Source organism: Bubalus kerabau, chromosome 15 (genome assembly GCF_029407905.1).
Source record: "Bubalus kerabau isolate K-KA32 ecotype Philippines breed swamp buffalo chromosome 15, PCC_UOA_SB_1v2, whole genome shotgun sequence".
Lineage (NCBI taxonomy): Eukaryota > Metazoa > Chordata > Mammalia > Artiodactyla > Bovidae > Bubalus > Bubalus kerabau.
This window is the reverse complement of record NC_073638.1, coordinates 83,593,530-83,620,758: the sequence shown is the minus strand read 5'-3', so window position 1 is coordinate 83,620,758 and position 27,229 is coordinate 83,593,530. Positions and strand designations below refer to the sequence as shown.

At 43.3% G+C, this 27,229-nt stretch overlaps 2 protein-coding genes and 1 pseudogene across 2 annotated transcripts; all 3 read left to right on the top strand.

The window, feature by feature from the left end:
• Positions 1-652: 652 nt before the first annotated feature.
• Positions 653-11,229, top strand: LOC129628605 (glycine N-acyltransferase). The gene is made up of 5 exons (XM_055548053.1): positions 653-925; positions 5,900-6,007; positions 7,440-7,566; positions 10,233-10,404; positions 10,827-11,229. Exons 1-5 carry the CDS (start codon positions 848-850, stop codon positions 11,227-11,229), a joined length of 888 nt encoding a protein of 295 aa, XP_055404028.1. The 5' UTR covers positions 653-847.
• Positions 7,699-8,511, top strand: LOC129628675 (NADH dehydrogenase [ubiquinone] flavoprotein 2, mitochondrial-like; the record flags this gene model as incomplete). The annotated part of the gene is made up of 1 exon (XM_055548156.1): positions 7,699-8,511. A coding segment is annotated over one exon (762 nt), but the record flags the coding sequence as incomplete, so codon positions are not given.
• A 57-nt stretch (positions 11,230-11,286) lies between the features above and the next one.
• On the top strand, positions 11,287-18,227 carry LOC129627961 (glycine N-acyltransferase-like protein 2; annotated as a pseudogene).
• The last annotated feature ends 9,002 nt before the right edge of the window (positions 18,228-27,229 follow it).

Here is a 27,229-nt window from a genome sequence, read left to right as displayed (position 1 = left end):
TGTACTCAATACATATATGTTGACTGGATTAATCAATCTCTATGTCTCTGGAAGGTGGAGTTACTAAACAGGTAAATACAGCATTTCTTGCATCAAATCATCCTCATCACCCATTTACTGAGGGCATGTTATGTGCCAGATGACAGAGAATGAGATGGTTGGATGGCATCACCGACTCAATGGACATGAGTTTGAGTAAAGTCTGGGAGTCAGTGATGGACAGGGAGGCCTGGTGTGCTGCGGTCCATGGGGTCACAAAGAGTCGGACACAACTGAGCGACTGAACTGAACTGAGTGCAAGAATTGTAACAGATAAGATAATAAATAAGATGAGGTTCCTGCCCCAGAGGTGAATACAGTCTGGAAAAGTAAACTCTAGCCCAGAGTAACAAGTTATGTAATGCAGGTATGCAAAAGCACTTACAAGAGCAGAGAAAAGGGAGTGATTGTTCTGTCTGAAGTAAGAAACAAACAGGGATCATTGTCCAGTAGAAACTATCACAGCATGGTAAATCAGCGATATGCCAACAAAAAAATTTAAAAACAAATACAATGTGAATGAATGAGCCAGTTCTTTGACACATGGATCAAATAGACATTTCATTTTTAGGTATTGAAAATCGGACAATGTATTTGCTTGGTTTTTCTATATTACTATGTATATATTGGTTTATAACTAGAGATGATTAGACTATAAGCTGTATACATGTGAGAAATAGAAGAGAGACACTGAAACGGGCTCTGGCAATGAGCACAGAACTCACTCCTCTTGCTCCTGAATCTCCTCCAGCTCCTCTCACTCATGGCTGTTTCCTGGTTGTCTCTCTAGGCTTACGTGTCTTGCGTGATGTTCCTGCTGCAAGGTGCCCAGATGCTGCAGATGCTGGAGAAATCCTTGAGGAAGAGCCTTCCTATGTCCTTAAAGGTCAGAATGGCAAATTCTTGGGGAGTTTTCCCCTTGGAGAGTGAGGACTAGGAAGTTCCTGTGAATGAAGAAGAGAGACTAGTGTTTGCTAAGTGCCTCTTCTGTGCCAGGCCTTAGAGCATGTTTCCTCTGGTTTAATGTGCATAACCTCTCTGCAAGATGTTCGCTGTTATGCCCACATCACTGCTGTGAAGATGGAGGCTTGGTGAAGTGATTTGCCCGGTGCCCCAGATAGTGAGCTGCAGTGCTATGGTATGAACATAGGAATGCCTGAGACCTAACATTGCTTTTTTTTCTCCAAGTTGAATAAAAAAGTGTTCCCTTGCTCCTTGTTAAGAAACATTCCATAATAGCACTGGGAATTTGCCCAGAGCTCTCCTACAAAATTAGCTAAGACTGCATGTTAATTTTTAACTTTTTCTCCCTAAAGGAACAGTTGCCAGATCATGAGCCGCCTTTGAAATTACCAATGACTCAGTTTCTATTTGACTTAAATTTCCAAGTTTCTCTGAACATACTGCACATCAGGCTATTTTGATAGTCAGGCTGACACTGAGGATCTCTGTTCACCTAGGACAATTGATCAGAAACGTTAGGATTAAATAAGGAATACTCATAAACGCCCCCATCCAGCACTGTTCCATAGCAGCTCTACTGATTGGCCGAGGTCCTCGCCTATGTTTTTCTTTAGCAATGAAAGGGATGGTGTCTGTTCCAGTGGAATTTAAATGCAACCATGTGTCTGTGGGGAGTTTGAGCAAATTCTGGGCCATCATGAAGGACAGGGAGGTCTGCTGTGCTGCAGTCCATGGGGTTGCAAAGAGTCAGATATGACTGAGTGACTGCACAACAGCAACAATGTGTGTGTGTGTGTGTGTGTGTGTGTGTGTGTGTGTAACAATCATTTTTCCCTGAAATACTTTTTGTTTCTTAGGTCAGATTAGAAACTAGATTTCTACTGTTTTGTCAGACACTCCTACAAGATGCATACAGTTGAGATTAGGTAAATGCATTTTTCACCCCCTCACTCTCTAATAGATTTTTCTGCTCCTTCTTTCAGTATAAAGGTGGAAAATGTTAGCAGTATTTTATTTCTAGATCATATGGCTTCATTTATTAGAAATAGACTAATGGGGGTACTCCCTAATGGTCCAGTGGTTCAGACACCACACTCCAAGGTGGGGGCCCAGTTCCGATCCCTGGCTAGGGAACTGGATCCCACGTGCCAAGCTAAAGGGGCACAGGCAGCAACCAGAGACACTCATCCTGCAACTTCGACCTGGGGCAGCGAAATAAATATTGAAAAAGAGCGAAATAGACGAATGAAACAACTCACCCTGTCTTTAAATTACTGCCTGAAAATGACTCCAGATCAACTAATTTAAAACTAAAAAAGCACCCCCTTCAGTGGATCCCACTAAATACAAATCTCTGTTACCTAGTTTTAGTGAACTTCTTTCACTTGATAAATCCTTAAGATCCAGGCAAACTCTCAGAGAAACAGTCAATTTTTTCTTAGAGATAGCATCAGTCATACATTTTAAGAACATTTGCTTAAGATATTTTTTATGGTGAGTAGCTATTTTTTAATATTCTTCAGCCTAAAACTTTCTCCTCAAGTTAAGTAGACTCCAAACATTTCGAGAAAACTGTTGGTGGGTCCAAGGGCCCTTATTTGGAGCATCTCTGTGTTAAGAAAAGGTGGTCCTCTTGGGTCCCCAGCTTTCCTGAAGAAACAGCATTGGTTGTATATTGGAGATGCACATTATACTCTAGTTCAAATCTACAGTAGTTGTTTGCCAGGTACTTTTAATGGAACTGTAACCTGGAACTCAGTACTTGAGTCTCAGTTCAGATAATGTCTATCTGCCCTTCTAAGTGTTGGCTATTCAGTACATTTTGTGTGTGAACTCCAGTTGAGTCAATTTAGAGTAGTTGCCTGACTCACTATGTTCCGAGTTCAATAGAAAAAAGGTTTTAATTAATTCAGCCAGAGGAATAAGAAAGAGTAACAGTTACACATATTTTCAGGTCTTGTAATGAATCATATATTAATATAAAATGGTTTTACAGACTTCCCAGGTGGTGCTAGTGGTAAAAAATCCTCCTGCTAATGCAGGAGATGCAAGAGACGCAGGTTCTATCCCTGGGCTGGGAAGATCCTCTAGAGTAGGAAATGGCAACTCGCTCCAGTATTCTTGCCTGGAGAATCCCATGGATGGAGGAGCCTGGTGGGCTGCAGCCCATGGGGCTGCAGAGAGTCAGACACGACTGAGCGACTAAACACAAGCGCATAAAATAGTTTTACACCCCCCAGATGCAGATGTGTAAAAACACCAGTATTTTGCCAGACTCCGCTGAATTTCTATTTCAAGCCTCCATTCATGGCTGAAAACAATACATTCGGGTAAGATCAGTCAACATAGACTTTTCTCCTCTTTTTCCATGATCTAACATCAATAGTTCACGTGAGGTGGAGAGTGGGAGGAGGGAAAGATGTTGAACAGTCTTTGGTCATCATTAACCATGGTAGAAGTCATTCAACTGGATAACTTGTTTTTTTTTTATTTTCACCTTTGGTCTCTGGCAGTTTCCATGCTGGTATCTGCAGAGGTTTCATGTCCACAAGAGTCACGAGGCCCATGGTAGAATTCATTCACTGCTGCATTCCCCAACCCCCAAACAACTAGAGTATTTAAGACCCACGGGTGCCCTCATACATTCTCTCCTTGCTTTTCCCTCTCTCTCAACAGCCTGTGCAACATGGTGGGGCTGGGATTCCCAGACTGGACTCAGGTCGCCAGATTCCACAGTCCATTCTCTTGAGCATTTTGCTGTAGCCTTTGCTTATTGGTGGGAGGAAATTGCCACCAAGGGGTTATGAAGACATGTGAAAGAGTTTTAAATGTGTCCATAACCTTTCAACTAGTAATTACCTTCTGGATAATGTAAGGAAATAGCAGGTGCCCATGCAAAGATGTCTGTGCACACATGCTCTTTGAAGAACTATCTGTTAAAATGAAAATTTGGAACCAGCTGAAATGACCTTTAACAGGCAAAGGTATGAATGAACTGTAGTACTGATTCTATATAATGGAATCCTCTGCACCAATTAGAACACAATTTTAAAAATTTTATATTTATGAACATAGAAGTACTTCCACGATTTATTCAGTGGGGGGAAGATCATGTATCTGATCATTTTACATTTGTAAAATTGTGTATGTCCATGAAGTTCTCTGGTGGCTCAGATGGTAAAGAATCCACCTGTAATGTGGGAGACCGGGATTCGATCCCTGGGTTGGCAAGATCCCCTGGAGGAGCAAGATCCCCTGGAGGAGGGCATGGAAACCCACTCCAGTATTCTTGCCTGGAGAATCCCGTGGACAGAGGAGCCTGGCGGGTGGCAAAGAGTCAAACATGAGGTCTCAGGAGTCAATGAGGTGGCAAAGAATCAAACATGACTGAGTGACTAAGCATAGCACATGGGTATGACTAGAAGACAGTCTGGGAAAAGATAACAAATTCTACAAAAAAAAAAAAAAAGAATGATGTTCTTAAGATCACTAACTTTATTTGTCCAAATATTTTGCCATATGCATGTATGATTTATATTTCTTGTTGTTCAGTTGCTCAGTCGTGTCCAACTCTTTGGGTCCCCATGGGCTGCAGCACAACAGGCTTCCCTGTACTTCACTATCTCCCAGATATTGCTCAAACTCACCTCCATTGAGTCGGTGATGCCATCCAACCATCTCATCCTCTGTCATCCCCTTTTCCTCCTGCCCCCAATCCCTCCCAGCATCAGGGTCTTTTCCAATGAGTAGCTCTTCACATCAGGTGGCCAAAGTATTGGAGCTCCAGCTCCAACATCAGTCCTTCCAAAGAATATTTGGGGTTGATTTCTTTTAGGATTGACTGGTTTGATCTTCTTGCTGGTCAAGTGACTCTCAAGAGTCTTCTCCAGCACCACACCTTGAAAGCATCAATTTTTTGGTGCTCAACCTTCTTTGTGGTCCAACTCTCACAACCATACATGACTATTGGAGAAACCATAGCTTTGACTAGACAGACCTTTGTCAGCAAAGTGATGTTTTTACTTTTTAATATGCTGTCTAGGTATGTCATAGCTTTTCTTCCAAGGAACAATCTTTTAAGTTTATGGCTGAAGCCACCATCCACAGTGATTTCAGAGCCCAAGAAAAGAAAATCTGCCACTGCTTTCATTGTTTCCCCATCTATTTGCTATGAAGTGATGGGACCAGATGCCATGATCTTAGTTTTTTGAATGCTGGGTTATAAACCAGCATTTTCACTCTCCTCTTTCACTTTCATCAAGAAGCTCTTTAGTTTCTTTTCACTTTCTGCCATAAGGATAGTGTCATCTGCATATCTGAGGTTATTGATACTTCTCCTGGAAATATTGATTCCAGCTTGTGCTTCATCCAGCCTGGCATTTCGCATGATGTACTCTGCATATGAGTTAAATAAGCAGGGCAATAATATATAGCCTTGATGTACTCCTTTCTCAATTTGGAACAAGTCTATTGTTCCATGTCCAGTTCTAACTGTTATTTCCTGACCTGCATACAGCTTTCTCAGGAGGCAGGTAAGATGGTCTGGTATTCCCATCTCTTGAAGAATTTTCCACAGTTTGTTGTGATCCATGTAGTCAAAGGCTTTAGTGTAATCAATGAAGCAGAATTAGATGTTTTTCTGGAATTCTCTTCCTTTTTCTATGATCCAATAGATGTTGGCAATTTGATTTATGTTAGATGGGCAGAAAAATTTCTCATTTCAGGTAAAAAAAAAAAAATGTTTCACGTGGAGATTTTTGACATAGATGCCCTATTTGTCTTTTTCCCACTATAAAATTTCATGATTTCATAGAAATAAGCCTTGTCCTGATCAAAGAAGGTACTTTGCTATCCCTTCCTGATAGGCTGACCCCCTCACTTTCTCTGCACACTGCAGGTTTATGGGACCGTCGTGCACATGAACCATGGAAACCCATTCAATCTAAAGGCCCTGGTGGACAAGTGGCCTGATTTTAAGACAGTGGTTATCCGCCCTCAGGAGCAGGTAAGGGACCAGGTGTGGAATGAATGTGTTATGTTTATCTTTGCTGTGTGCCTAGCATGTGCCTGGCAGTGTGGTGGACCCTGGAGATATGGAGATGAAATGCAGTGATAGTGAACAGGCCCCTGTCCTCAAGAACCTCAGAGTCTGGAGGGAAATATAGATAGATAAATAAATGATAATTTAGCACAAAGTGTACAAGAATAGAAAATGTACAGCATACAAAGAAATCACTGGTAAAAACTGATGAGCTGTGGAGGTTGAAGACGGACGTTACAGAATCAGGTGAGAGACACCTCTGAATGGATGTTTCATCGGAACTGGATTTTGTTGATAAATACATCTTTGTTAGGCCGAAAAAGAATGGAGGCCATTCTAACCAGAGAAAGTAGCAAGGACAAAAATAGGAAGGTATAAAATAAGACAGTTAGCTAAGGTGATTATAAAAGCAAACTTATATTAGAATTTCTGTATGCATTTTGGAAAAATATTAAAAAATAGTAAAACTAAATAGTTAATACATTTCAAAGACAAAACATTCTAAGTTCATTAAAAATATCCAGCAAAATTATAGCTTTATAAATATGTAAATATACTTTTCCTAAAAATAATGTTATTTAAAAACTGGAAACAAAAAAACATATTTAATGAATAAACTTATATTGATAAAAACTGAACTGAAATAAAATTATTTGATCTTTTATCTTCAATGGGATATTAATAAACAAAATTTGTTAATGATGTCATTGCTGAGTTGTGAATGTATTTTTATGAAACATACTCCAAACATTTTAAAAATTCTATAATTCTGCACTAGCTGTTATGTTTTTCTGTGACTTTTTCTTCCACATAATCTCACCCCTTTTTTAATAATTTGACAGGATTTTTCTGCATAAATGATTTCATTGTTTTTCTGTAATTACAGTTTGTTCAACTAGTTTAATATTGTAAGTAAGCATTTCAAATAGGTTTTCATCTTCTTTGTCCTAATTAAGTATAGATAGAAATTTCAACCCAGAATTATCAATATCTAAATTTAATATTGTCATCCTCTAGTTGGTATATTCAACAAGTATTTGAAATAAGAAAAATTTATTCTTGCAACAGAAACTTTTCCTTGTCAATTGCTTTTATCCCTGTTGAGGAAATGAAAATATAGAAAAGTGGTTTCTAGATAGTTGTGCCTTTGTTTGAGTGGAAATTTTGACACAATGTATATAATATTCTTCAGTTTTTCATCATAATTTGAATATCTGAATAGTTTATAGCTTATACCTCATAGCTTAAATGATTCAGAAAAATTCGTAGTGCACAAATACAGACAGCAATATTTTAGTACTGAAAAATACCACAGTTTAGTAGATTTTAGGAAAAAAGTATTAAAGTTATGAAAAATAAGAAATTTATTTTGTCCCCCATTTCTTTATGATAACAGGACATGAAAGATGACCTTGATCACTACACTAATACTTACCATGTCTACTCTGAAGATCTTAAGAATTGTCAGGAATTCCTTGACTTACCAGAAGTCATCAATTGGAAACAGCATCTGCAGATCCAAAGTAAGTAACAGGAATGGACTCACATCTCCATCCTAGCAATTTCTTCTTGTCATCTATGTCCCTTCTCCAAGCTCCAGACCCTCAGCCTGCTGTCAACATTTTTGTTGTTGTTGTTCAACTACAACTGTACATGTAAAGGGGAAGAAACGCCTCTCCGCGGCGCTACGGGCCCTCGCGGCCGGCCTCGCCGCCCACTGGGGAAAACATATAAGAAATCTGCATAAGACAGCTGTTCAGAATGGAGCTGGAGGAGCCTTATTTGTGCACAGAGATACTCCTGAGAATAACCCAGATACTCCATTTGATTTCACACCAGAAAACTATAAGAGGATAGAGGCCATTGTGAAAAACTACCCAGAAGGGCATAAGGCAGCAGCTGTGCTTCCAGTTCTGGATTTAGCCCAGAGACAGAATGGATGGCTGCCCATCTCTGCTATGAACAAGGTTGCAGAAATTTTACAAGTACCTCCAATGAGAGTGTATGAAGTAGCAACTTTTTATACAATGTATAATCGAAAGCCTGTTGGAAAGTATCACATTCAAGTCTGCACTACCACACCTTGCATGCTCCGAAACTCCGACAGCATACTGGAAGCCATTCAGAAAAAACTTGGAATAAAGGTTGGAGAGACTACACCTGACAAACTTTTCACTCTTATAGAAGTCGAATGTTTAGGGGCCTGTGTAAATGCACCAATGGTTCAAATAAATGACAACTACTATGAGGATCTGACACCTAAAGATATTGAAGAAATTATTGATGAACTGAAGGCTGGCAAAAGCCCAAAACCTGGGCCGAAGAGTGCACGCTTCTCCTGTGAGCCAGCTGGAGGTCTTACCTCTTTGACTGAACCACCAAAAGGACCTGGGTTTGGTGTGCAAGCAGGCCTTTAATTTATATTCGCTGTAAATATGTCAGTGGAGAAATAAAATATGAATCTCCTATCTAAAAAAAAAAAGGGGTGGGGGGAAGAAACGCCCTCCAAGCTTGTATGGCTTCTATAGAGGACTGTATATAGTCCCCAGATAGCCAAGGATTTGTGCCACACTTTGCAGACATAAGCAGGATATCTTAGGATGGTTGGGTATCAGAGCAGAGCTTGCCCCAGAGACTTCTGTTCTTAGATCACCTCTCAGGTCACAGAGAACAGCTGTCGTGGTTAACAGCATCCCCTCCAGAGTCAGACCACCTAGGATGGCATTTGCCTGTGACTTTGCTATATGATCCTAGCCAGACACATTATCTGAGATCATGATTTATATATATAGAATTGAGAATAATCAGTTCAGTTCAGTTCAGTTGCTCAGTTGTGTCCAACTCTTTGTGACCCCATAGACTGCAGCATGCTAGGCCTCCCTGTCCATCACCAACTCCTGGAGCTTGCTCAAACTCATGTCCATTGAGCCAATGATGTCATCCAACTATCTTATCCTCTGCCATCCCCTTCTCCTCCTGCCTTCAATCTTTCCCCGCATCAGGGTCTTTTCAAACAAGTCAGTTCTTCGCATCAGGTGGCCAAAGTATTGGACTTTCAGCTTCAGGATCAGTCCTTCCAATGAAGGACCCAAAACAAAGCATTGTTGAAAAGATTCAGTGAAATCTTGACCAGGAATTGCTGAGTACAATGCCCGGATGTTTCAGTCCATTTCACTGCATAGGAAAGCTCATAAATCTGTGAACTGACAGGTGGGCTGGGCTTGGCAAGGCGGTTGTTCTGTTGGTCTCCTCTGGGTTTTCATATGCAACTGCAGTCAGCTGATGGGTGGGCCATTGGCTGGTTTCTCTAGCATGGCCTAGCGTATGTCTGAATGATGGTCTGACTGTCAGGGCTGGCTACTTGTGGTCATACAATAGGCGCACACGTCCTCGGCGAGCTAGCCTAGGCCTATTCACGCAGTGTTGATCTCAAGGAAACAGAAATGCAAAGACATGGTGAGCCACAATGTGCAAGCATTTTTAAGCCCCTCCCTGCATCAATATACTCTTTCCCAATTGGTGGAATCCAGTCATATGGTCAAGGTCAGATGCAGTGCAGGAGGGGGGCTATTCCAGGGAATGGATACAAGGACATGTGGGCAAACTGAGGACCATTCCTGCAATCATCTCTGCAATCATCTACCATACTGGAAACACAGTAAGTTCTCCATACATGGTGGCAACTATAATGATGATAGCTCACCTTCTTTGGTCGTCAGAACCGCATGGTTATGTAGCCCAGGAGACTTAGGTCTTGGTATGACCATGACTGAATGAATTCCTAGACATGTTTTCAATTTTGTAAAACAAGGAAAACTGTACAGATCTTGACTACATAACCCCAGTCATACAGCAGCACCACAAACGTGTGAGTGGCTCAGACCTGTCCAACTCTCTGTGACCCTATGGACTGTAGATTTTCAGGCTCCTCTGTCAGTGGAATTCTCTAGGCAAGAATACTGAAGTGGGTTGCCATTCCTTTCTCCAGGGGATCTTCCCAACCCTGGGATCGAATCCAGGTCTCTGGCATCGCAGGAGGATTCTTTACTGGCTGAGCCACCAGGGAAGCAGCCCCAAGCCCATCCCCCCAAATTCTCTGTCTATAAACCCTCAGATACTCCTACTCCACTGGAGAGCTTTTCCTTAGATGGACTTAAATCATGGCATGTCTCCTTATAATTCCATCTAGGTACACAGTCCAGCCTGAATGAAGTAATACAAAATCTTGCAGCCACGAAATCCTTCAAAGTCAAGCGATATAAAAACATTCTCTATGTGGCATCTGAGACACTAAAGGAACTGACTCCATCCCTGCTGGATGTAAAGAACTTACCAGTCGGCGATGGCAAACCCAAGGCCATGTGAGTTTGATAAAAGCTACTCTGCACCACTTACACCTCTCATACACAAGTAGCCTCCAGCCTTCTCTGCCTGTTTTTACCTTGGGTCCCCACAATCCATCTTCTTCAAGGCAGCCAGAATAAGCTTTTTGAAAAAATGTAATTCAAGCTGTGTTTATCCCTGCTTAAAATAGGCCACCAGGCCCTCTCCTCTGGATGTGTCAGGCCTGCGTGGCCCTCTCTGACCTGTCTTGCCCTTCTAGCTCACTCAGTCCAGCAGCAGCAGACTCTTTCTCATCCTCCATCCTCACAAGCTCAGCCACAGTACAGGACTCTGCGTGCCCTCTCTCCTCTGCCTCCTCTGTCTCTCAGGACAATAGAGGTGGGGACAGATGCAAACCTCTAAACTCACAGACTGTGCTTTTCTCTTGGAACACCCACAGCAACCCAGAGATGTTTAAGCTCTCATCTGCGGATCTTAGCCATGCGGCTGTGGTGAACAGATTCTGGCTTTTTGGCGGCAACGAGAGGAGCCTGAGGTTCATCGAGCGTTGTATCCGGAGTTTCCCCAACTTCTGCCTGCTGGGGCTTGAGGGGACCCCTGTGTCCTGGTCCCTGATGGACCAGACGGGAGAGATGCGGATGGCAGGTACCCTGCCTGAGTACCGGGCCCAGGGGCTCGTCACCCATGCCGTCTACCAGCAGGCCCAGTGTCTGCTCAAGCGGGGCTTCCCCGTGTACTCTCACGTGGACCCCAAGAACCAGATCATGCAGAAGATGAGTCAGAGCCTCAACCATGTGCCCATGCCCTGTGACTGGAACCAGTGGAACTGTGAGCCTCTGTGAGTGGCCCTGAGTGGGAGCCAGGGTGGAGGGGTCTGAGGACATGACGGGGGGCAGAGCATGGTGGAGGGAAGAATAAATTGTGGCTGCAATCACCATGAAGGCGTGTGCCTGTCTTTCGATGAATAGTGCGACGTGTGGCTGTCTTTCGATGAATAGTGCGACATGCCATCCTGGAACCACCAGTCCTGCTGTTTCAAGTCCTTCTTTTAAAAAAATGTTTATTTGCTTCTGTGGCTGCACCGGGCCTCTCTCACGCATGGGATCTCTCGCTGCAGCACGTGAGCCCCTAGCTGTGCCAAGTGGGATCCAGTTCCCTGACCAGGGATCAAACCTGGGCCCCCTGCACTGGGGGCTGGGAGTCTTAGCCCCTGGACTATGAGGGAAGTCCCCCATCAAGTCCTTCTAACTCCTGCTTTTACTTCCTGTGCCACAGACAAGACCCTGTCTCAAAGAGAAACTTCATCCTCTCCTGCTTTGTTGTTGCTCTTGTAGGTGTATGGCAGCCTTTTCTGCCGGGAGCCAGCGTGAGGAACTCCGCCCATGGCAAAGGTCATGAGGAAGGAGGCTCGGCATACACAAAGGTGGGATCGAGCCTCAGGAGTCCCCCTGGATATTCTCAAGCATCTACCCCCAAAACCAGAGTCTGCCTACTTTATGGCTTTGTGCTCTCACCTCTGACTTTACGGGGGCTGTCCCCCACCACCATCTCGCTCTCTCTGATAAAGAGTTAACTTACAGCTCCAGTTAATAAAGTTCCTGGACATTAGGAGTGTTTAAATCCAACCCCCTCAGATAGCTCCCTAACTCGCCTGACAAGTTTACCTGGACTCCTACAGCTATGCATACGATTGTTTACAGTTTCCCAGCCGCAAGAGGCATGGGAAGCTTAAGATATTCAAATAGCTTAGAGCCTCTCGGAGAGTCAGAAAACTGTCAGAATAAAACTAGTAAAAGATTTCATTGATGAGACAATGCTTGCTGCCAAGTTTCCACATCCCCTGTTTTGTATCCTTGGATGTGTATTAATTAATATACTTGGTAGGTAGAAAAAATAGGTAGTGGCCTTGGTGTTAGCAACTTTAGACCCTTAAGGTAATAAATTCTTTCCTTTGTTGTAAACCCACTGCACTTCTGCCCTATAGGAATGCAACTTTATCTAACACCTTTGGAGGATGGCGCCAAACCTTAAAATAATTACTCTTAGAGAAAATAAGTCTTATGGTTGACAAACCTTTGTCAGAGTCATAAAATGTTAATAGGCCTTCTGGCCAGAAGATGATGTAAATCACCTAAACCATTTGTATACGATAAATTTGCAGAAAAGAAACGCTGGTTTTGATAAAGATCAAAGACTGTTGACTTTGCATGATTTCACACCCCCTATTATCCTCTATGTGCAACTTATGCTATAAAAGCCCCTGTTGAAAATAAAGCTACGGGCCTTGCTCACCGAAGCTTGGTCTCCCCATGTCATTCTTTCTCTCAACCTCTGGCTGAGTTTCCATCTGGAGCACGGAGGTCCTCTGCGACCACTTATTTGTCTGGGCTTCTAAGATCAACTCGAGAAGGTGCCTAAGGTGCAGCACCTTCCGCTATTCAAGAGGGCGCCTGCAGCCTCCATGGTCAGAGCTAACCTGATGTCACAGGTTATATTGATTTTCCGTGTAAACCAAGCTACTCAGCCTCTTTTCTGCACTGAATTTTCCTGCTGAGCTATCCTCATTCTATTACTCTTTATATCTCTAATTAATATTTAAATAAAGCTATTGTATCCTGTTCGCCGAAGCCGTCTCCCCTTCGAATTCCCTGGATCAGCCGGGGCTGGACCCCGGCACTTTTTCACATTAGAAATAAAAACCTGTTCAACCTGGAGGTGTTGGTGGACACCTGACCAGAGTATCAGACAGTCGTCATACGGCCTCAGAAGGAGGTGAGACCCTGGCTCCTGAGGGTCAGGCCACTCACCCTCAGGACAGGGATGAGGGGCTGCAGTGAGGGGCCTGCAGGGCGGGGGGCAGGGGGAAGGATCTTGACACATCTGATTCATGCAGATTTGGGAAGGGTTGCTTGGAGGAGAGGGCAGGATGGTGAGACGAAGTGCGGGAGTAGACCGCAGAGCCAATAGTCCAGGACCTGGAAGTTGCTCTAGAACTCCATTCAGTCAGCTCTCTCCTGTCAAGACTCGGATGAGAGGCATCCACCTCAACCTGGATGCCTGCGGTTGCAAATGGTCAGGAAGTGTTTTGCTTTCCCTGTGACTCCATACCGCAATCCGACAGTACTTCGAGCAGTGCTGAGTGTGAGGTCTAAGACCGCTGCTTTCCTAACACAGAAGATGAAGTTGACAAAAATGACGATGTCAGAGGTTTGTGAAACAGTAGATGCCATGTTCGTTTCATATGAGCGTCTTCATCTTTCAGGGGAGTATGAGTCGCGAATCCCATCCTTCCCGGAGTAGCAATACTTTAACAGGCCCGTCCCCCTTATCCGTATAGATAGTCATCAGAGGTGCTAGAACACAGTGTCACCTGCAGCGGGCCCCAGGGGCAAGCCAGCAGCAGGGGGCATACAGGCGGCTGGGGGCACAGCGGGCCCTGTGCATGGGTGCTTCTGTGCGCTCTGGCGCCATGGCTCGGCGTGGGGACATTTTCTATCAGTGCTCTGTTCTCACGGGCACACCGAGCGCAGATCACCGTGCCAGCTCCAGAGGGCTGGGTCAGAACTAACCCGAAAGTGTCAGTGGCCCAGTCGTGTCCTGCTCTGTGTGACCCCGTGGACTGTAGCCCACCAGGCTCCCCTCTCCATGGCATTCTCCAGGGCAGAATACTGGAGTGGGGTGCAGTGCCCTCCTCCAGGGGATCTTCCTGACCCAGGGATTGAACCAGCATCTCTTACGTCTCCTGCACTGGCAGGCGGGTTCTTTGCTACCAGCGCCACCTGGGAATTCACTTTCAGAATTAGCGGAGGTGGCACCTTCTCACAGACCAGGAGCCTGGACCCCAGCCCTCCACCCCTCAGGCCCCCACTCTCAGGCCTTTAACACACACTCTTTCTGCTGCACTTTCCATCTCAGACACTGGGACTGCTTGCCCGTCGTCCCAAGGGCAGTTGACTCCAGGGCACCACCAGGAAGGAGCCCCTTCCAGTGGCTTATTCTACAAGGGAGTCCACGGAAATGTCTGCACCTCTCTCACACAACAACAACAAAGCTTATCCAGCAAATTAGTCTCTAGCACTCGGGACAAAGGCAAAGCATTTTGTGAACGCTATCACTATGTAAATGTGATTGGTGTTTGTTATGTCAGGAGATGAAGGATGACCTGGATTATTATACCAACACTTAGCACATCTTCACCAAAGCTCCTGACAAGTTAGAGGAAGTCCTAGCGTGCCCGCAGGTCATCAACTGGGAACAAGCCTTCCAGATTCAAGGTGACTGGTCTAAATTAAAGCCAAAGATGTCCCGTTTAATTTATAGTAGATATGAAAGGGGGGGGAATGATGTTTGCTTTTCTCCTCTCCACAGGATGTCAAGAGAGCTTGGGCGAGGCAATACAAAAAGTTGCAGCTTCAAAATCAGTGCAGGTGGATTATCTGAGAACCGTGCTTTTTGTGTTTGAAAAACCAACACTCGAGGCATCGAGTGGTGACAAGATGGATTTGATGAAGTTATTAAAAATTCCTAAAGTGCTTGAAGATAAAAGGAGAGATTTTTACCTTTTGCTTCTGAAATTTCTGATAGACTAGTTCAGTTGCCCTATGGGCCAGACTTGTAAATGTAGGATCTGAGACTAAATTATAATGGTGTTCAGAGCTGCACAGGTAAGAAAGGGAACCGTGTTAGGTAATGTTTGTTGAGCTTGGGCAGGAACTTTGTTAGAGTAGGTTATTTTCCACATATCAACTTCCTTAGATCTCACAAAAGTGCTCCTGGAAGAATATTGGACATCATGGTAGAATTGAAAAACTTTTACTGAAACTATTCATTTTTTGACCAAAAAAAAAAAAAAAAAAAGCTTCATACTATGCAAAGTCTGGGTGTGTGTGTGTGTGTGTGCGTGTGTGTGTATGTGTGTGTAGTCGCCAAGTTGTACTTGACTCTTTTGCAACCCCAATGGACTATAGCCCGCCAGGCTCCTCTGTGCATGGGTTTCCTGGGCAAGAAAACTGGAGTGGGTTGCCATTTCCTTCTCCAAAGGATCTTCCCAACCCAGGGATCAAACCTGCATCTCTTGCAGTGCAGAATTCTTTACCACTGATCCACCAGGGAAGCCCTATGCAAAGGATACAAATATACAAAGTAAAAAGTGAAGGCTTGCCCACTTGGATTTCCAAAAATCTTTCTGTCCCCATGTAGATACTCTTAGCATTGCTTTTAGAACTTTGTATGTATGAGCTGTTTTGTTGTTTTTTTTTCTCTGCCACGTATGCATGCCTCTACTGCAGTTTACTCTTCACTCAGCAATGTATTATACAGATCTTTCACGTAAGCTCGTACAGGCATCCTTCATTTATGTTGACAGCTGCATAGACCACAAGAGGGAGATGTACAATTCTGTGTGCCCGTATTTACACACTTGATTTCTCTCCAGTTCTTCCTGATAACAGAAATTCTGCAATAAATGTCTTCACAAATAGATCATCACACAAGTTGTATAACTATTACTGAAAACTGAACTCCTAGAATTGAAATGCCTGGGTAAAATAATACATGCATTACATGGAAGATTTTACCAAATTGGATGGTGTGCATGATGTATGAACATATGATAGCATAGCATATGAAAAAACCCATCCTTCAGTAGGGACATGGATAGATTTACTATGGTACAGTCCAAATGCTGGGATAATATACAGTCGTTAAAAAGAATGAAGTAGCCCTCTGAGAACTAATAAGGAAACAACTCCAAAAGTATATTCTAAAGCAACAGCAACAGCAAAAATATATTCTTAGTGAAGCAACAACATCAGCAACAACTAAGACGGGCAGAACCATATAGCCAGTGCATCATCACAGTAGAGCACACCCGACATTCCAAACAACGCCTCTGGAAAGTTACATAAATGTGTCACATCACTAGTTGCCTCTGGAGAAGGTAACTGTGTGATAAGGAATCAGAGAAAAAGGAAACGATTATTTTCCACTGATATCCATTTATGCTTACTTAATAATATATAATATAATAATAGTAACATCAAAAAATAAATGAAATCTAAATATACACTAAACACATAGAATTGATTTAGCCAGGAGAGTCAATAATATTTGAACCCTGCTCTGGCTCAACTGTGTTCCCATCAGAATTGTAAAAGAAATGTTTGCATGGAGAAAAATGGTAGATAGGGATTAAATAATACTTGACATTATAACTGGAAATCTAGAATGAAGTGTCTCTCCTAAGGTGGCTCTTTATTTCCTCTAAACCCAAATATATATTTGAATATCTTGACCCTCTGGGTTTAACTGTAGCACAGGAGGAAGGCACGTGAGGATGCTGGAGATCTTTGAGGAAGTAGGACCAGAATCAGTTTGAGGATGATAGAGAGAAAGCCTCACCTATGTGTAGACAGTTGAGAGCCCTTGTGATCCCACCCAATGGCAAATGTGAAGTGACTTTGAAACTGACAGGTTCCTGGAAACTCTTCCTCCTTGAGAAGGGGGACAACTTCTTTGAGATCTTCCTTCTGCGCCAACCACTCCTTCCCACAGAAGATGTAATGCTGATTTTGCAGATGAGAAAACGCAGTCTCAGGTAACTTGTCCAATAATAGAATCAGGGCTAAAATCCTGATTATTACCACACACACACACAAAAATCCAATATCCTTTTTTCCTATGTTTCTGCTCCTGAAACTGCATTTTTGTACTTCTCTAGTGGTATGTGGTGATGGGTTTTGGGACACATGAATCCATAAGATCAACATGGCTCTCATCTCCCTGAGATGTACATTTTGTTGAACTATCTGTTGGAAGAAACATTGTCTTGTGTATTTAGATATTTTGTGAAGTATAATTTGAAATCTAAATGTTTAAATGGAAGTTTAGTTGATTTACATTATATTAGTTTCAGGTGTACAGTATAGAGGCTCAATATTTTTTAGGCTATATTTCATTTAAAAGTCATCTCAACATGATAAATATGTTTCCTTGCACTGTATATCCTTGTAGCCTATCCCTTTTATACATCATAACTTGTACCTCTCAATCCCACATTTTTCACACAAGAAACTTTAAAGAAAATTCAGCCCCATGGAAGGTTGCACGGCTTATAGTCCTTGCTCTTTTAGGAACATACACTGTTATTCTCCTTTGTTGATGTGTTTGGTTGGACTTTTTGAGATATGCTATACTGTATCTAGCTGACTCTCTGCTATTAAATGTATCATAAATGACCGAGGATTTTCTCACTTTCAAGTATTTGGGAACATTTTGAAACAGGCATATAAATAGTTGTGTGTGTGTGTGTGTGTGTGGAGTGTACATCTATTTCTTCCTCTGGGCTGTGGATCCTTAAGGAAAGGGAGGTGTCATATTTTCTGCCATCCTGATGCTTTCTAAATGTTGGCTGAATAAATGTACATTTTTTTCTTGACAGGAAATAAACCTGTCAGAACATCTTCTTGGATGTCTCGCATGCAAGGCTTGTGAATGAGCACTCGGAGTTGGGAAAAAATGAGAAGAGCTTGAAATATGTTGAACACTGTCTCCAGAATTTTGCAGGATTTGGTATTCTGAGTTCAGAAGGGAAATCCATCTTTTGGTTTCTGACAGAACAGTCCTGTGAGATAAGAATGGGTTACACTTTCCCCAAATACCGAGGCCAAGGCCACATGTGGCAAATGGGTTGCCTCAGTATAGCATTAAAAAAAAAATACCATTTTATATCCATGTGGCAGAAGATAAAGAAAAAACTCAACAGATATTGCTCAGTTTGGGGTTCAAGAATGCTTTTTGTGGCTGGCATCAGAGGAAATGCACCCCGAAGAGATACTGCTGATGGGACTATCGTCCATTTCAAGTGTTTCTTATCAGGGAAAAAACATCAGTGCAAAAGAATGTGGTAGTCTACACGAGCAACAAAGCCATCCACTTATTGGGGCTCAGGCCCTGCTCAGGCCACAGTGCTATAATAGTTTTGTCTTCATTCTCTTGTATATTACAAAACATTAGAAGCTTGGCTCCTTGCTGTCATGCTTTTCCTTTACGGTGAGAAATGTCTCAGAGCTGAAATTACCCAGTGTCAGTCATTAGTGCTAACATATCCCATTTTCTTCTTTGAAGAAGACTTCTTTCGGGGAAGAATTTTGCTTTTTCATGCTTCTAATTTGAAAATAAAATGTCTCCTTGGAAGTCTCTTCTCTGGTGTTCTTCTCTTCTTCCTACAAAGTTTCCCAACGGATCTTTCAAAATGCTTCAGCATCATTGCTTTTGGTCTTGGGTACCCTTAAAAGTGCCTTGAGGTACTATACTGAATTCAATTATGTGGCCATCAGTGAAAGTTTGGTTTTCTGACTAGCTTTTTATCACAGAAACTTGGTTAAGTCGAATTGTATAGCATAACTTCATATTTTCAATAAGATTTTAGATCTATGCTGTATTAGTTTCCTATTATTGTTGTAACAAATTACCACAAATTTAGTGACTGATGATCCAGTGACATGATCTACCATATGATCCATCAATCCCACTCCTGGACATATATCCTGAGAAAACAAAAATTTAAAAAATATACATGCACCCCAATGTTCATTGCAGCACTACTTACAAGAGCCAAGACAGTGGAAACAGTGTCAGACTTTATTTTGGGGGCTCCAAAATCACTGCAGATGGTGATTGCAGCCATGAAATTAAAAGACTCTTACTCCTTGGAAGCAAAGTTATAACCAACCTAGATAGCATACTCAAAAGCAGAGATATTACTTTGCCAACAAAGGTCCATCTAGTCAAGGCTATGGTTTTCGCAGTGGTCATGTATGGATGTGAGAGTTGGACTGTGAAGAAGGCTGAGCACTGAAGAGTTGATGCTTTTGAACTGTGGTGTTGGAGAAGACTCTTGAGAGTCCCTTGGACTGCAAGGAGATCAGATCAGCCCTGGGATTTCTTTGGAAGGAATGATGCTAAAGCTGAAACTCCAGTACTTTGGCCACCTCATGGGAAAAGTTGACTCATTGGAAAAGACTCTGATGCTGGAGGGATTGGGGGCAGGAGGAGAAGGGGACGAGAGAGGATGAGATGGCTGGATGGCATCACTGACTTGATGGATGTGAGTCTGAGTGAACTCCGGGAGTTGGTGATGGACGGGGAGGCCTGGCGTACTGCCATTCATGGGGTCACAAAGAGTCGGACACGACTGAGTGACTGGACTGAACTGAAGACATGGGAGCAACCTAAATGTCCATCAACAGAGGAATGGATAAAGAAGATGTGGTAAAAATGTACAACAGCGTATTGCTCAGCCATAAAAAGAAAAATAAGGCCATTTGCAACAAACTGGATGGATCTAAAGGTTGTCACACTGACTGAAGTAAGTCCCACACAGAAAAACAAATATCACATGATATATGTATATGTGAAATCTTAAAAAGGGATACAAATGAACTTATCTACCAAACAAATAGAGTCACAGATACAGAAAGCAAACTTATAGTCACCAGGGGATAAGGGAGGAGAAAGATAAATTGGGAGATTGGGGTTGACATATACACACAACTATATATAAAATAGATAACTAATAAGGATCTACTGTAGAGCACAGGGAACTCTACTTGACACTTTGTAATGGCCTACATGGGAAAAGAATCTAAGGAGAGTGGATATATGTAAACATATAACAGACTCACCTTGCTGTACACCTGAAACTAACCGAAAATTGTAAACCATGTAAATCAACTATACTGCAATAAAAACTATTTTAAAAACTTAGTGACTTAAAGCATCAATTATTACCTTATGTTTCTGGTAGTCAGAAACTTAAAATGGGTCTTGAAAGTGAAAGTGTGAAAACATTAGTTGCTCAGTCATGTCCAACTCTTTGTGACCCCATGGATGGTAGCCCTCCAGGCTCCTCTGTCCATAGAATCCTCCAGGCCAGAATACTGGAGTAAGCGGCCATTTCCTTCTCCAGGGGATCTTCCTGACCCAAGGATCAAACCCAAGTCTCCTTCATTGCAGGAGGATTCTTTGTTTTCTGAGCCACCAGGGAAGCCCTAAGTGGGTCTTATGGGATAAAAATAAAAGTGTTGGCAAAGCCAGTTTCTGGAGTCTTTAGGGGAGAATCTATGTCCTTGCCTTTTAAGCCTGAAGAAGTTTTCCACATCCCTAGGCTTGTGATCCTACATCACTTTACCTTTTCTCCCTACTTCCATCATCTTTACATAGTCTTCTCTTATGTGTTCTAATTTCCATCTGTGTCCCTCTTACAAGGACACTTGTCATTGCCCTTGCAGGGTATTTGGTCCTATCCAAGAAGTCCATAAGACATTTGGTCCATGCCAAATGCTGGGAGAAATAGCAATAACCTCAAATATGCAGATAACACCACCCTTGTGGCAGAAAGTGAAGAAGAACTAAAGAGCCTCTTGATGAAAGTGAAAGAGGAGAGTGAAAAAGTTGGCTTAAAGCTCAACATTCAGAAAATTAAAATCATGGCATCTGATCCCATCACTTCATGGCAAATAGATGGGCAAACAGTGCAAACAGTGTCTGACTTTATTTTTTGAGGCTCCAAAGTCACTGCAGATGATGACTGCAGCCGTGAAATTAAAAGACGCTTACTCCTTGGAAGAAAAGTTATGACCAACCTAGACAGCATATTAAAAAGCAGAGACATTACTTTGTCAACAAAGGGCCGTCTTGTCAAGGCTATGGTTTTTCCAGTAGTCATGTGTGGATGTGAAAGTTGGACTATAAAGAAAGATGAGTATGGAAGAATTGATGCTTTTGAACAGTGGTGTTGGAGAATACTCTTGAGATTCCCTTGGACTGCAAGGAGATCCAATCAGTCCATCGTAAAGGAGACCAATCCTGGGTGTTCACTGGAAGGATTGATGTTGAACCTGAAACTCCAATACTTTGGCCACCTGATGCAAAGAGCTGACTCATTGGAAAAGACCCTGACACTGGGAAAGATTGAAGGTGGGTGGTGAAGGAGACATCGGAGCATGAAATAGTTGGATGGCATCACTGACTCAAAGGACATGAGTTTGAGTAAACTCTGGGAGTTGGTGGTGAACAGGGAAGCCTGGCATGCTGCAGTCTATGGGGGTCACAAAGAGTCAGACACAACTGAGCGGCTGAACGGAACTGCAGATCAGGGAAGCTGGAAGAAGACTCGAGGAGCTGTGGGGACTGCAGACATGTTTATTCACCCCAGGAAGCAGCAGCAGCAGCAGCGAGTCTTCAAAGACTGTTACTGCTGCTGCTAAGTTGCCGGGGTCCAGCCCCGGTGGATCCAGGGAATTCGAAGGGGAGATGGCTTTGGCGATCAGGATACGATAGAATTAAAGATATAAAGAGTGGTTAAATAAGGATAGCTCAGCGAGAAAATTCAGTGGAGAAAAGAGGCTGAATAATTCAGCCAGAAGGTGAGAGAAAGAACGACATGGGGAGACCAAGCTTCGGTGAACAAGGTACGCACTTTATTTTCCAAAGTAGTTTTTATACCTTAAGTTATGTCTAGAGGATAATGGGGGAAGGGGTAGAGTCATGCAGTAAGCCAGGCTTTCTTCCTGCAAACTTATCATATGTAAAAGTTTAGGTGATTTGCATTATCTTCTGGCCCTGAGGCCTGTTAACATTTTAAGACCCTTTCTTTAGAAAAGTTATTTTTCTCTAAAGGTGATTAGTCAGGTGCCACCCTCCAAAAGCATTAGATAAAGTTGCATTCCTATAGGGCAAAGGTGTGGTGGGCTACAACAAGAAAAAGAATTAACTCAAGGATCTAAGGTTACAAACATTAAAACTACTACTTACACCAATTATATTAATCAATACACTGCCAGGGACACAGCAGGTAAGGGATATGGAAACTTAGCAGCAAACATTGGCCCAACAAGTGAAAAACCCTTCACCAATACAATTTCCAATCAATCTTTTAACTGCTCAAAGGAATCTGTATTTAGACAGTTTAGAACATCTCATGCCTCTCACAGTTGGGAGGCTCTGAACAATCACATGTGGCCAGAAAAACCTATTCAGGTAGGCTAGAGGACTTCCAAAGGAGTTTGTAGGTTGAAACACTATCACACCCAGGAACTTTATTAACAGGAGCTGTAAGTTAACTCTTTTTTCAGAGAGAGGTAGTGGGGGACAGCCCCCCATAAAAGTCAGAGGTGTAGGTGAGAGCACAAAGCAGAAAATAGGCAGACTCTGGGTTTGGGGGTAGATGCTCAAGAATTTTCAGGGGGACTCCTGAGGCTCGATCCCGCCTTTGCGTATGCCGAGCCTCCTTCCTCATGACCTTTGCCACAGGTGGAGTTCCTCACGCTGGCTCCTGGCACTAAGTCAGTTCAGTCGTGTCTGACTCTGTGCAACCCCATAGACGGCAGCCCACCAGGCACCCCCATCTTTGGGATTCTCCAGGCAAGAACACTGGAATGGGTTGCCATTTCCTTCTCCAATGCATGAAAGTGAAAAGTGAAAGTGAAGTTGCTCAGTCGTGTCCAACTCTTAGCGACCCCATGGACTGCAGCCTACCAGGCTTCTCCGTCTATGGGACTTTCCAGGCAAGAGCCATTGCCTTCTCCTCTTCAAAGACTACTGATACCCTAAGACAGACAAAAGTGGCCCATGGCCCAGTGCTCCCAAGGTCAGCAGTATTGCTGTTTACAGAACATAAACATGCAGTCTGAGGCTGTGAGACAGTGGGGCAGGAGGTTCTGACCGACTCCGTGTTGTCACTTCATTTCTCTACAACATTCTATTTTTAATTAATGTTATCCCATTTCACATCGAAGGTAAGACAATTCCATTTGCTCCCTTTTGTGCTATTGTTAAAGTTCATCTTCTGCATTTACTGTAACTCTGTTATTATTATTATTTTATAATATATAATATAATTATTATATTATTATTATTATTATACTGTATACAGTTATTATGTTCTTATTGTTTAGTCTCTAAGTCATGTCCAACCCTTTGCTGACCATATGGACTGTAGCCTGCCAGGCTTTTCTGTCCATGTGATTCTCCAGTCAAGAACACCGGACTGGGTTGCCATTTCCTACTCCAAGGGCTCTTCCCAACTCAGGGATCAAGCTTGTATCTTCTGCTTTGGCAGGTGGATTCTTTTACCTCTGAGTCACGTGGGAAGCCCCACACAGTCACTATATATGAATTTAAAATAGTCAATTGTTTGTAAAGAATTTAAGAAAAGAAAGAAACGTAGCTTTAAACCACTTATATTGTCAATAGTCTCTCTAACTGCAGTTCCAAAATATCATTGAATTTAATTTCCTTTTGGTTTACAGACTATTTTTTTCTTGTAGGGCAGATATGCCTTGTTTATATGAAATTTTTTTTGGAGTGCTTAGCAAGGATATTTTGTTTGATATGAAATTTCAGGCTTTCAGCATTTTTAAAATGTCATTCCATTGTAATAGGGAAGAACGTTTGTATTCTGCAAGTTAATCACTAAAGGGATGTTGCATGTAAGCTTGAATTATACATAATGGCCCATCTCTGGGAACCCTGCCTCCCAGGTAGGGAGTGTTAAATTAAAACACCTTTGTTTAGCTCACAGGAAACATCCCCGACTAGGCCCACGGGTGAGTGGCTGCAGGAAGGAAGAAAGGAACACATCCCTTCTGAGTCTGATTGGAACCAGGAAATGGTTGACTTGACTCCCTTCCCTTTTGGTATGAAAACAGCCTGAATCCTAACTCAGGAAAGAGGATTCTTCGGGGCCTGAGCCCATCATCTTTCTGGTCTGCTGGCTTTCTGAATAAAGTCATTCTTCCTTGTCCCAACAACTTGTTTCTCGATTTGTTGGCATACAGTGCTAAAGAAGGAGGAAACAGAACAGGCTCCATCTTGAAAGCAGGATCCATCCTGGGCCAGACTGTGGACTGTGAGCTATACACCCAGTATCTATGGAAACGACACACCAACTGGAAAACCAGGATCCAGGAAGGAAGAGCCCCAGGGCTCGTATCTAGACTGTCCGTTGCCTAAAAGAATACCCTAATTTTCTGTGTGACCAAATAGAATCATACATTCTATTATGCTTATTGGGGTATGACCACAGGCCTATTGATAAGTGTCCAGTGTTAACTCCCTAGGCTTAAGGTATACCAGTTAACTGATTGTATCTTTCTTTTCCTTTGTTCAGACTAGTTTCAGAGAATTTGGGGAGGTGGGTTTGGGCACATATACTTAGGGTATATAAGGTTTTCACAAAAACTGGTCGGGGTCCTTGGCTAAGAGGAGACGCTGCCTTGGGCCCACCGGTGTAATAAACTGCACTCCACTATCTGCATTGTCCTGAGTGAGTTTCCCGGAACTCGTGCCTACAACACAGCAAGCAGTGCAAGCTTGGACAAGGTAACAAATTTTGGAGAGCCAACCAGGGGCCTTGCTGCCTGTGGCCAGATGCCCCAGTCCCCTCGCCACCCTGGGAGGTTTCTGGGTGAGACTCTTAGCAGCTGCAGATACCAGTCTTTGCTTCCAAATTCCCCAAGGTGGCACTGGCTGATCCAGCGCTTGGCAGTTGGAGGAAGGAATCAACATTGGGGAGAGGACATACTCCCTACAGTGGGGTAGGCCGCTCCAGTGTATACACCCAGAAAATTTATTTCCTCTCTGTAGGGACTTTTTCTCCAGAATAAGTCAGCTTTTTTGGATTCGAGGAGGGGTACCCAATAGGAAAGAGGAAATAGTTGTTCAACTTTCACCCAGTTCGTGAACCAGTTCTCTGTTTTCTTTCTAGCATTTGTCTGCCATTTGTGTTTTGTCGGTCTTGAATTTGGCTTTAAAAGGGGGGAATGTTTCACTACCCCTAAAGAAGATTCCCCCCGTGCACACTTTGGGCAAGTGCTCTAATGAGGGCCATGAACCCCTGACTGAGAGGAAGATATTTTATTGTAAGAAGGTGTGGCCTCAGTACGTGTCAGGGTCTCCACAAGGGGTTTTAGGTGGGGTTAGCACAGGGCCCTGTGTACCACGTTCTGTCCACCGTGCCATGTTAACTACATAGTTTGTGCTCTCCGGTGTTGTTGGTATATGTAAAACCACAAGACCAGACTTGAAGATTTATCTAGGATTTTCTGTTTGTCCTTTAAGGGTTTTCATCTCTTTTTCTTTGGTGCTGTTGCTCCAGGGCTTCTTGGGTGGCTCAGTGGTGAAGAATCCGGCTGCCAATGCAGGAGATGCACGTTCAGTCCCTGGGTTGGGCAGATGGCCTGGAGGAGGGCATGGCAACCCACTCCAGTACTCTTGCCCCTGGAGAATCCCACGGACAGAGGAGCATGGCCGGCTACATGTCATGGGATTGCAAGAGAGTCAGACATGACTTAATGACCAAGCAACAGCAATTTTTTCTCCATTTACAGCCAAACCAAATTTGTGATATTCAAAACTTTTACTGATGTCAAATGGAGGAAAGAAACAGGGGGAAAAAGCTCCTCCTCTCCAAGAGTGGGATATTCCCAGGGAAAAGAGAAAGGTTCCATTTGGTTCTTAAAATCACCAAAAGCCCCATCCTAGAATTCCTCCCGGTGGCTTGGTGCCAAAGCAAAAGTGCATTCTTTTCATGGTTAGAAAGAACCAATGGCTATTTACAGCTTTACAAAGCTTTCTCCCCTATGGCTCTTTTGTGAAGTAGCAAGGAAGAATGATGAGGTCCTTTATGTGCAAGCATGTGGGCTGTTACATCAGGGAAAGGAAGAAAAGGAAGGAAATGAGAGTGAGGATACGGTGCTTCAAACCTTAACTCCTGTGGCTGAACTAGATGTCTCAGCCACTCCTGCTGCTCTGCTAATACATCCACCCCTTCCACCACCTTCCCTTCCTACCTTGCCCCAATTCCTGACACCAGGGCTCAGGACTTCCCCTCCTTCTAGGAATCGCTTAGAAAATCCTGTGTTAGTTTCTGGGGCACAGGGACTTGGCCTGGTATTACCATCTAAGACCCAACAGGGCAGCCAGTTTGGGCCAAGAGCCACTCCTAGGGCAGGACTGTCTCCGTGGCTATCTCAGGTGTGCGTGCTACATCACTTCAGTTGTGTCTGACTCTTTGCAGCCCCATGGACTATAGCCTACCAGGTTCCTCCGTCCATGGGATTCTCCAGGCAAAAATACTGGAGTGGGGTGCCATTTCCGTCTCCAAGGGCTGTTATTTCATCAGTTCAATCGTTCAGTCATGACCGACTCTTTGCGACACTGAGAACCACAGCACGCCAGGCCTTCCTGTCCATCACCAACCCCCGGACCTTACTCAAACTCATGTCCATTGAGTCAGTGATGCCATCCAACCATCTCATCCTCTGTCGTCCCCTTCTCCTGCCTTCAATCTTTCACAGCATCAGGGTCTTTTCCAATGAGTCAGCTCTTCACATCAGGTGGCCAAAGTATTGGAGTTTCAGCTTCAACATCAGTCCTTCCGATGAACACTTAGAACTGATTTCCTTTAGGATGCACTGGTTGGATCTCCTTGCAGCCCAAGGTACTCTTGAGAGTCTTCTCAAACACCACAGTTCACAAGCATCAATTCTTTGGTAGTCAGCTTACTTTATAGTCCAACTCTCACATCCATACACGACTACTGGAAAAACCATAGTGCTGACTAGACGGACCTTTGTCGGTACAGAAGTGGCTCTGCTTTTTAATATGCTGTCTAGGTTGGTCCAACAGTCAAGTGCTTTGGCACAGTCAATAAAGCAGAAATAGATGTTTTTTCTGGAACTCTTTTGCTTTTTCCATGATCCAGTGGATGTTGGCAATTTGATCTCTGGTTTCTCTGCCTTTTCTAAAACCAGCTTGAACATCAGGAAGTTCACAGTTCGC